General features: G+C 44.3%; 1 protein-coding gene across 1 annotated transcript in view; it reads right to left on the reverse strand.

Annotated features, from left to right (window-relative positions):
* Nucleotides 1-263: 263 nt before the first annotated feature.
* Nucleotides 264-11,762, reverse strand: part of LOC101857768 (NAD(P) transhydrogenase, mitochondrial) — a gene marked incomplete at its 3' end in the record, with an annotated part of 19,244 nt that continues 7,745 nt past the window's right edge. The window contains 13 exon segments of the mRNA XM_013091017.2: nucleotides 264-475; nucleotides 1,474-1,578; nucleotides 2,366-2,525; nucleotides 3,251-3,402; nucleotides 3,950-4,138; nucleotides 4,646-4,891; nucleotides 5,676-5,783; nucleotides 6,742-6,921; nucleotides 7,596-7,689; nucleotides 8,282-8,418; nucleotides 9,356-9,427; nucleotides 10,481-10,646; nucleotides 11,357-11,424. Coding sequence (XP_012946471.1) covers nucleotides 264-475; nucleotides 1,474-1,578; nucleotides 2,366-2,525; nucleotides 3,251-3,402; nucleotides 3,950-4,138; nucleotides 4,646-4,891; nucleotides 5,676-5,783; nucleotides 6,742-6,921; nucleotides 7,596-7,689; nucleotides 8,282-8,418; nucleotides 9,356-9,427; nucleotides 10,481-10,646; nucleotides 11,357-11,424 — 1,889 coding nt within the window.

The raw sequence follows: 11,762 nt of genomic DNA on the forward strand, positions 1-11,762 counted from the left end.
GGGGGGGAGAGGAGAGAAAGAGAGGCAGACAGAGACACAGAGAGAGACAGAAAGTAATTCATATGGAAGGAAGAAGTATGTCCTGTGTCCATTTACAAGCCTTACTGATGCAAAGAGCATAAGTCAACATGATTCCAGGTCACACCAACAATATAAGGACAAAAAAAAAATCAGGAAATACTGACGGACTCTTGTCTTTCTACCAACCCAGGGATGACAATATGAAAGGGACAATTTCTGAACACAGACAACAACACACGCACCTGTTTGGCCAGCCACACTCGCAGCACGGGCATGCCAGCGATGATGGAGTTGGGGTCCTCCTCAGCGGCCGAGTTGACCGTGTCGTTGGCGCCGATGATGAGGGCCAGGTCCGTGTCGGGGAAGTCGTCGTTGAGCTCGTCCATCTCCAGCACGATGTCGTACGGCACGCCGGCCTCGGCCAGGAGCACGTTCAACTGGCCGGGCATACGTCCTGTATACGCGCACACGCACAGAGAGAGAGGACAGGGGTGTCACGCGGTAACAAACAGATTTTAGTAGAGGTTTTACGGTGCTCGCAACTGCATAAGGTTAAATGAGCGCCAGAAGATTAGAGGTGTTACAAGAGAGTAGCAAACATAAAAAAGAAGAAGGGGAGATAAGGACGATAGATGTTTGATAGGAAACAAGAAGCAAACCACACCAGAGCACCCGCCAACAACCCACGGGCAACAAACAAAAAAAATTGTGAAACGGTATAGGTCTAACTAACACCGTTATCAACACTATTAGGTTATTTAAATCAGGGAAGCCAAAGGATTCTTGAAAAAGAACCTGAAAATGATCGGAGCGTCACATCTCACCTAAAATGAACCTTGTAAAATCTTTCAATGAGCAAACAAAAACATTTCTCTTACCATTCCCCTTTCCTTTGCAAGTGTAAGAAAAAACCCCCCCGGAAAAAGCCCAAAAAAACCGGAGATTTGGCATCCCTGTTTAAATACTTCCAAGAAAATTTCCCCCACATACGGCAGACAAATTATGGAGGACAGAGATAGATGTCTACTGACTAGGGAAAAAAATTTAGGAACTTTTCCGACCCTGTTAAAATGTGCACATGGGGACTTTACAGGTCATACTGTATAATAGGCCTACATATGTGTACTAAAAAGCCTTTTAAAAAAAATAAAAAATTAATAAAGTGCAATATGACATGATGCACATAGAGATTAAAAGCAAAAGCAGGAATAATTATAAAGCAGATCAGTTCATAAATCTGGATTTCAGAACTCACTTGGAAAATTGGTACCTCAGTAGTAATTTTTATTTTACAGTGAAAAAAACATACACAGACAATTTTTTTTTTAAACATGAAAATTAGCAGCTCTGTAAGTTACACACAAACAAAAGTAGTACAAAAACATCCACCGACAAAAAAAAAAACCACACAAAAAAACCAACTTGTGATAAAGGGAAAAGAAATGTCTTCACCTGCCACGGGGTGGATGCCGAAGCGAACGTTCTTTCCTTGCTTGGTCAGGATGTCCACCATTTCAGCGATGGGGTACTGGGCCTTGGCAACGCACAGACCGTAGCCTGGAGGGGAGGGGGAGCATACCACAAAACAAGGTCAAAACTCAACGTGGTTTTTTAAAAAAGTTTAGAAGAGTTTATACGGCGCTCGCAACTGCATAAGGTTACATGAGCACAAAGAAACATGGTTTGAGTAAAGAAAAGCTGTCTTATGTTTTAGTAAAAGTTTGCAACACAATAAGCTTATATAAGTGCCGAAGACTAGAGGTGTTACAAGAGAGTAACGTACATAATAAAGGAGGGGAGCAGAAAAAGACGATAGATGTTTGATAGAAAAGGAGGAGTAAATCACACCAGAGCACCCACCAACCACTCCCGTATGTTTTAGTGAGGGCTTTATGGCTCTTACAACACAAAAAGGTCATATAAGTGTCGAAGAATATATGTCTAACTAGAGAGTAACATACATTTTTAAAAAAGGAGGAGGGGAGCAGATGAGGATGACAGGTGTTTGAATAGGAAAGAAGGAGCAAACCGCACCAGAGCACCCGCCAATCACCCACAAAACAAGGTCAAAACTAAACGTGAGCCTCCAATTTATGCCTCTGTTTAGTGTATGCATGTGACATGTGCAGTGTGTGTATGTGATAGGTGAGTGTGTGTGTGTGTGTGTGCGCGTGTGCTAACCTCATATACGCACAACACACATAAACACGACAACACACACAAACACACCCTCACTCACCAGGTACGATGATGATGTTTTTGGCGTCGTCGATGAGGTCAATGGTTCCCTCCCACCACACATACACACAAACAACAACACACACATACACACACAACCACTCACCGGGTACAATGATGATGTTCTTGGCATCCTCGATGAGGTCAATGGTTCCCTCCACGTTGATCTCCGTGTGGGTGCCGGTGATCTCCATGGGCTTGCCTGTGCCGGTGGAACTGGTGCCGTAGCCGCCCAGGATCACGTTGGGCAGGGATCGGTTCATGGCCTGGAAAACATACACGTACACATACATATATAGTACAGTTTCATTATGATCCGGTGATCGCCTGGCATACATACAAGTACACAAACGGTACAGTTTTATTTGTTTTGATCGGTTCATCCCCTCGGAAACATACACGTACACATATATATATATAGTACAGGTTCATTATGATCCGGTGATCGCCTGGCATACATACAAGTACACAAACGGTACAGTTTTATTTGTTTTGATCGGTTCATCCCCTCGGAAACATACACGTACACATATATGTATATAGTACAGGTTCATTATGATCGGGTCATCGCCTGGCATACATACAAGTACACAAACGGTACAGTTTTATTTGTTTTGATCGGTTCATCCCCTCGGAAACATACACGTACACATATATATATATAGTACAGGTTCATTATGATCTGGTCATCGCCTGGCATACATACACGTACACAATTGATGGCTTCATTTGTTTTTAGTTTTTAATAAGAATTTTATGGCACTTGCAACACAGTAAAGTCATATAAGTGCCGAAGATTAGAGGTGTTACAAGAGAGTAACATACACAAAAAAAGAAGGAGGAGAGATCAGGACAATAGATGTGTTTGATAGGAAAGAAGCAGCAAACCACACCAGAGCACCCCCCAATCACCAACAAAACACCGGTGAAATAACGATAGATAGACAGATACAACACGCACAACTGGCGCGGATGACATCGGTGGTCTCACCTTGCACATGATGTAGGAGAGGATGGCTCCGGACGAGCCAATCAGAGAGCCCACGATGGTCATCAGGTTGTTGTCCAACATGAAGCCCTCGGCACACAGAGCCCAGCCAGAGTACGAGTTGAGCACGGTGATCACAACCGGCATGTCAGCGCCTAGAAGCAATGACGATAATGACAACAATAATGACGACAACGACAATATTTAGTCATTTCTCTCTCTTTGTCTCTCCTTTTTGTTTTACTAAGTGTTTTACGGCGGTTGTAACACAATTATGACAAAGCTTATTCATCTTTTTTGGATTGTTTTAATAAGTGTTTTACGCCACTTGCAACACAATAACGACAAAGACAATATTCATTCACCTTTTTTTGTTTTGTTTTAGTGTTTTGTGGTACTTGCGACACAATATAACGTCATATGCCGGACGTGACGACAAAATGAGTTACTTCTCGAAATCAGGGAATTGAGGGGATATTGGCAAAAACCCACACATGCACGCACACACTCGCTCACTCGCCACCCCACACACACCTACACCCCCACACACAAACTGACCTCCAATAGCGGCGGTGAGGGTCACTCCCATGATACTAGACAGGGCGGTGGTGGTTCCCAGCATGCTAAGGCTCACACACAAACACCCATTAACCCCACTCACTCACACCCCCCTCCCTCACACTCACACCCACACAAACTGACCTCCAATAGCAGCGGTGAGGGTCACTCCCATGATACTAGACAGGGCGGTGGTGGTTCCCAGCATGCTGAGGCCCACGCTGGGGCTGCTGTCCATCATGTAGTAGCCCATGGCCGCCACGTTGGACGCCATCATGCCACCGTTCAGCAGGTTGCGGCCGGGGAGGAGAAGGGGGTCCGACTTGAGCAGTCCTGTACGCAGGGGGGGAGAGAGAGAGAGACGTGTGAAAGGGATGATGAAAGACAAGAAAGGGAGAAGGGATGATGAGAGGCGAGAGATGAGAAAGGAATGATGAGAGACAAGGAAGGAATGATGAGAGGCAAGAAAGGAATGATGAGAGGCAAAAAAAAAGGGTTGATGAAAGACAAAATGAGAGACTAGATGAAACACCAAAGACAAGATGAGAGACGAGATAGGGATAATGAGAGACAAGATGAGAGATGAGATAGGGATGATGAAAGACGAGAACAGAGACGAGATAGGGATGGTGAGGGATGAGAAAGGGATGATGAGAAACAACAGTCAACAAAGAGAGACAAGAAAGGGAACACCAGCAGAGCTATCAACAAACAGCACACACACCAAAAAAAAAATTTTAAAAAAAAAAGAAAAAAAAAAAAATTTAAAAAACCACAAAACTCTCCAACTAAGGCCACTGCCGCCACTATCGCCTCCTCCTCCTCCTTCTCACTCCTTACCCTGCAGCTTGCCGAAAGCAACGAGGGACCCCGTGAAGGTGACGCCCCCGATGAACGTGCCCAGGAAGAGGAAGGTCTTGATGACGTTGGCGGCCGGGTCGGTGGCGAAGTGCGGCTGCTCCAGCAGGTAGTTGGAGAAGCAGGTCAGCACGGCCGCCGCGCCCACCAGGCTGTGGAACAGAGCCACCATCTGGGGCAGGTCTGTCACCTCTATGCGCTTGGCCATCACTGAGCCGATCAGGCCACCTGTGTAAGGGAGGAGGAGAGAAATTGTTAATTGTTGTTGCCTGTCGTTAACTATTTATTTTCAGGGTGGGGGTGGGGGAAGAGAAATTGTAGCACGTCATTAACTCTTTGTCTCCGGGGAAGGGGAGAGAAATTGCCGAAAGTCATTAACCCTTCATCTCGGGGGGGGGGAGTTGTCACAGGTCAGTACTTCCTTATCTCAGGGGAAGGGGAGAGAAATTGTCGCGAGTCATTAACTCTTTATCCCTGAAGGGGGGAGAGGGCCTGTGCAGGGAGAAATTGTCACGTTTCAGTAACTCTTTATCTGCGGGGGAGGAGGAAGAAATTGTCATGTCATTAACTCTTTATCTCCGAAGGAAAGCAGGGGCGCCGCTGTGAGGGGAGAAATTGCCTGTGTCATTACTCAAATACCCAGTGCCCGTTTGATGTAGTCGAGGCCTGCTAGAGTTTTTCTTTCAGGGGTGTGTGTGTGTGTGTGTGTGTGTCTGTGTGTTTGTGTGTGCATGAGCCAGGAGAAACTACCTGTGTCATTACTTGAATACCCAGTGCCCCATTTGATTTTGTAGTAGAGGCCTGCCAGAGTTTTTCTTCATGGGGGGTGGGGTGGACAGCAAAAAGTTAAGTAATTTTGGTACAATTTTATCAAATCCTGCAAGCAACTGCAGGGTGAATTATATGGGGTGTGTGTGTGTGTGTGTTTGTGTGTGTGTGTGTGTGTGTGTGTGTGTATGTGTGGTGTGCGCATGTGTGTGCGTGCGTGGGAGAGATGAGAAGGCATACATACCCATGCCCATGCAGGCAGCCATCTGTGTGAAGGTCTCTGGCGTGGGCTTCAGGAGACCCAGGGTGGCAGCAACACCGCTGGTCACACCGATCATGCCCAGAGAATTACCTGAAATGTCGGGGGGGGGGGGGGGGAAGAGGAACAGATTTGTGAATTTTCTTTTCAATTATCAAAAGTATCCCCCAACAACATTTTGAGCTCGAGTGTTTCTATTTTCCAACTGCGTACTTTTCAACATGTGAACCATCAGAACTCACAACACTTGGGTACACAATGTCAGGGGACAAATATCCCTAATCATCAATTTAGATTGTAGGAGGGCATCTTAATGAAGCTACGTGAAATTCCGCAATTTTAAGCAATATTCCCATGTACGCAAACAATAAAACCCTAACCTGAACCCAGCCACAAGCAAGATTTTTTATTCAGCTTGAGCTACAATCTACGTTCTTATCAAATCAGAAAGACAAGAAAAAAATTGACATTCTTTTTCTGGTATCGCTGCCATGCTATTTCAGTTAAGCCAGCGCAAACTTCATTGACATAGAGACAAACCGTCACTCAAAACCAATAACACAAGTGGACACATGGTGAAATCATTAGACCAAAATGTTGAGTTAAGTTAAAAAAAAAAAAAAGTTTTACAGTGTTCTAAACTACATAGGGTCATATGAGCATGTGGGACTCGAGTTGACTGTTTTTAAGTTAGTTTACAGCATGGCTTGCTTTTACTTTATAAGTCAGAACAGTTGACATATCTCTCCCCCCCCCCCCCCATATACTTAGTAAAGATATAGTACAAAAGCAGCAACTTACAAGTTTAAAATAACACTATTTACATCTTACTGAAAAGTTTGATGGTACTTACAAAATTACGAATTCTGTTGGATCAACCGTGTAGAACAAATTCTTCAAATTAGAACATTAAAATATTTTGTTTCCCCTCGCACAAACGGGAGATAGACCAAAAAGTATGCAGCAAACAAATAAAAAACAACAGTGTTATATCCCCGTAATAAGCGAGGGGCGTGGCGATGTACAAAACACTAAAGTGCCGCGGACTGACCTAGCCGGCTGGTGGTCTGGGAGGAGAGGCCGGTGAGGGCGCCAACGCAGCACAGCGAGGCTGCCAGGTAGGCCATCTGGTGGATGTCTGGGTAGGTGCCGGCCGCAGCGCAGTAGCCGTAGCCGGCCAGGAAGCCCGCCGCGGGAATGCCGTACAGGTATGAGTACTCTGGGGGGTCGGCTGTGGGACACAGGAAAAACACATACGTTATTTGATTACAGTTCAAACCTGCACAAGAGATAGGAAGTGAAGGAAGTTTTCAAGTGAAAAGAGAAGAACATTGACAGAATAAAGATTTTTCAAATTCTTAGCAAATGGTTTTAATAAAGTTTTAGTAAGAGTTTTTCGGCACTTGCAACATAATAAGGTCATATAAGTGCCATAGATTTAGAAATGTACCAAAGGAGTAACAAACACAATAAAGAAGGAGGGGAGATAAGATAAAGAAGATAGATGTTCAATAGGAGAGAAGGTGCAAGCCACACCAGAGCACCCACCAACCACCCACACACACAGTTCAAACTGCCAAAGATTAGACGTGTTACTAGAGAGTAACTAATATGAAAAAAGAGGCGAGATAAGGACGATAGATGTTTGATGAAAAAAAAGGAGCAAACCACACCAGAGCACCCGCCAACCACCCACACAATTAGGTAAAATAAGAGCAGAAAATTTGTGGCAATACAAGACAGTATACCAAATACAAAGAAAAGGGAGGCAGAGGACAGATATAAGGGAGATAAATTTTTGACAGGAAAGAAGGAGCAAACCACACAAGATCCTTTGCCAACCCCCCACCAAGGCAGACAATACCAGAGCACCTTCCAACCACCCCCATTAGCGCTCCCACTTACTGGGACGTTTGAACATGTCCAACATTCTCTTGGTGACCACAAACCCTCCGCCGATGTTGATGGAAGAGATGAAGGCGGCCAGAGCAGCCAATGTCTGGAAAAGAAAAAGAAAGAAAAATTTCCACTCACATCAAAATCATCCTTGGGACGTCTGACAAATATTAGCTTTTTCAGTGTTAATAGTATGAGGTTTTACTCCAACCACACATCTACTAACAGACAAAGGAAAGAGAAATACTTTTTAAAAAATATTTTAAAATTTGAAAAAATCTTAGACGCGAAGATGGTGGTGACTCTACTGAATTTTTAAAAAACCCCAAACAACGAACCAATAAAAACAGAAAAAATCAACCCCCCCCCCCCCCCTAAAAAAAATAAAACCCCACAAAAAAAATAATAAAGTAAAATAAAAAAATAAATATGACAAAAAGATGCTGGTACCCCAACAGACTGCGCGCGTGGGGGTGGTGTAAGGGGTGTGTGTGTGTGTGTGTGTGTGTGTGTGTGCGCATGTGTGTGTGTGTACAAGGTGCCCACCTGTAAGGTGTTAGATGGGAAGTATCCTCCTCCCAAGAGGAGCAGACCTCCCACCGCGGTGTGTGTATATGTGTGTATATGTGTGTGTGCGTGTGTGTGTGTGTGTGTGTGTGTATGTGTGTGTGCGTGTGTATGTACACAGTACTCACCTGTAAGGTGTTAGACGGATAGTATCCTCCTCCCATGAGGAGCAGACCTCCCACAGCGGTGATCCCGGAGATGGCGTTGGTCACCGACATGAGGGGGGAGTGGAGGGCGGGGGTCACACCCCACACGGTGTGGTAGCCTGGAGGGAGAGGGAGGGAGGGAGGAGGGTAAGGGAGGGAAGAGGAACAGCCAGTCAGTTTTGACCTTTATTTCTCGGGTGCCTTAATGCCTAATGACCCAAGGAAAGTTTTTCACAGAGAAGGCATGTCTAATTAATGTAAGACATCAATAGGAAGTATCAATGGCTAGGTTTAAAATGCTCTAAGCTAAAAATAAAAAAAAAAGAAATAATTCTTTTAATGAAGTTTCTTCGTAAGTGATATTGATTGCATACACTCAAGAAATATTTTGTCTATATTCAAATTCCAAATGTTGAATAAAAACAACCCAACATGGCAAAATTTTGCTATATGGTCGTAGTACATTTCAACAGCTTGTTGACGATATTCAATAGCTGAGGAAAGGGCGACCAACCCCACCCAGCGGGGCCCCAGGAAAGAAAGGCCTCTCTCTAAAAACTGCTGCTAATATTCTGAACAAGCAGTCATGGATCAACTGGCAGTGGATCTATCATGACAGGGATGAGGGTGGCAGGTGGCGTTGCCAAACCTAAAAAGCTCCCTCATGCCTGATGATATGTTTGCATGGAGATAGGATGGGTAACAGTTCTAGTCAAGGGATTGAAACCCCGGTTAACATATCCCCTACCCCATAGGTCCTTGGACCGGGAGATAAGGTGCTGAAAACAGATACTAAGCCAACAGGCCAGCTCTAAAGAACCACAGCACTATGCAATAAAATCAATATGACTCAGATTCAACAGCTTGACGAGCTTACTCAGTCTGGGACAGGAATGTCATGCAAAAATTAAAACAAATGCGCGAGAAACAATAGCGCTGGCTATGTCATTATATTCAGTATTTGGAAACTAACTTCCAGCAAACACACACACACACACCATCCCAAATGTTTGGATGAGGCGGTGTCTTCCTGTCTTAGCGTTGCTAGTTACTCACCGACAATTCCAGCCAGACCAAACACGTTGACCATGGAGGTGAAGGCCGAGTTGGGGGACACAACACCGAGACCTGGCCAGGAGAAACAACACAATGTATCGGTCAAGTAACACATCAGTCTGTCGACACTACGCGATCCCAGTGCTTTCTTGTCGTATCTTCATTTTTAATAACAGTGAAAACAGTTCATAACAAAGAGTGAGCTTCAGACGATGCCACATTTTCACTGTTTAAAAAAAATTGAGATACAACAAGAAAGCACAGAGGTCGTGACTAGTTGAGCAAAAGATGATTACTACAAACAGCTAAGAAGGTAAAAAGTAGAGATTTTTTTCTCAGTAAGATTTTTATAGCACTTGCAACACCAAAAAGGGTCATATAAGTGCTGAAAATAAGAAGTGTTACAAGCAAGTAACCACCACAAAAAAGAAAGAGGAGCGATGTTTGATAGGAAAGAAGGAGCAAACCACACCAGAGCACCCGACAACCAACCACAACAGCTGAGATGAAGGTAAAAAGAAAGAAAAAAATATTTCTTAAATAGGCAACTAAATGATAACTTCATCAAAAGACAAAGAGCAAAAAAACACCAAACAAAACCATCAGCGAGACTGATTGACTGAGACTTTTGATGATACAACACAGTAACACGAAGCCCCCCTCCCCCCTTCATGAGATTAACTTCTTTTCATTTTATTCTCCAGACCTTTTTCCCTAAGAAAGTCGACGCCACAGGACATGTATGGGGGAAAAAATAACCGTCTTATTTCACTGGGAGGTTTTGATTTGTCAGAGTCTACTATCACCCCGGGTACAATTGTCTCAACACCAGAGAACAATTTTTACTTGAAGGGGCCTGCTGACTGCAAAAAATAAAAATTCTGAACTTTTCATACCCTGCGGAAAAGCTTGCACGAGGTCTCAAAATAAAAGCGACCATCTTACATCAAGACTGCTTTGCTTTATATGAAGAGCAAAAAACGACCTACAGAAAGAGATCACATTAATAAACAAACTTGTAGGCAGGCAGGCCTCAAATCAGGCAAAAATGCGAGACAATCAATTTAAGAAATCCGTTATTTCCTAATTCACCCAGAAAATCTGCACGCATCTGTATTCACTCACCGAGCACGGAGCCCAGCCCAGCTGTGTACATGAGGGAGTCCTTCATGGTGAGGGCGAAATAGTTGGGGGGAGGGGGCGGTTCCTTCGGGGCGGGGGCTGCAGCGGGGGCGGGGGCAGCAGCGGCCGGGTCCACCACGGGGGGAGGGGGAGGCCACAACAGCTTTCCCTGGGGAGCGGAGAGGGGGGAGGAGGGAGGAGAGGAGAGCTTGTGTTAGTGTACATGTGTGGCGGTTCTAGTCTACACTTGTCAGTCATTATCTACACAAAACAGCCCTCGTCTTCACGCACTCGTTCGAGTCAACACACACCAGTCCTTTCCACATTCCTGTTCAAGTAAACACGCACCAGTCCTAGACTACATGTATCCATCTTCGTCTACACACAAAAGCCCTTACTATAGATTGAAAAGCGCATAGAGCTTGCTGTTGAGCGGGAACTTGCACTGTAGAAATGCTACCTATTACTATTATAGGTACCAGAATGCAAGAACAAAAGTAAGTAATGTCCAGCAATGCTGGAGCTCTGGAGAATTCTAGATGGGTGACCACAACAGTTTGTACAAAGGGGAGGAGAGAGCTTGCGTTGATCAAAGCATCATCCTGAGTCAAGTTGTTAACATTCCCAGTATGGTTCTACAGAGAAAATTCGTTTCAAGAAAAGAAAGCCCCTTTAGTAACATTACATTGAGTCTTAGCCACAAGTGCATCAACGAGATCATTGTTTATTCAGCTGCCAGGGAGCTCATTCAGTCCTTAAGTTTAGCCTCACACAAATTCTTGTTTGTTTGTTTGTTTTGGTAAGTGTTTTAAGGCGTTTGCAACACACAAATTCTGCACCGGAACACAACAAAGTTTTCCCGTCACCTCTACCACTTACATCATGCAGGATGATCGATCCCCTGACAACCTCGTCCTCCAAGTTGACGTTGTAGTGGTCCTGCTCACCTGAGGGAATAAGATCAATCACAGCGGTCAATTCATCCCCCAAATATTTAAAAAAAATAAAACTAAAAATCAAATAGTCAAAAAAGATGGCTACCCATTGTCAAGCAGAAAAGTAGCTGTTTGGCACACTATCGTTATACAAGAACAAGCTTTGCCTTATGGTTTTTCTTTTTCCTTTTTAAAAATTCAACTCATAACGATAGTAAAAAGGATGATAGACGTTGGAACGGAAAGACTGAGGAACAAACAACACCAACCACCCACTTTCCCAAAAAGGGAAGAACCAAATAGCCTCACACCCTCCCATAGAAAAACCCCAAAACAAAATAGACAACCAT

This window comes from Aplysia californica, unplaced genomic scaffold, assembly GCF_000002075.1.
Source record: "Aplysia californica isolate F4 #8 unplaced genomic scaffold, AplCal3.0 scaffold01847, whole genome shotgun sequence".
Lineage (NCBI taxonomy): Eukaryota > Metazoa > Mollusca > Gastropoda > Aplysiida > Aplysiidae > Aplysia > Aplysia californica.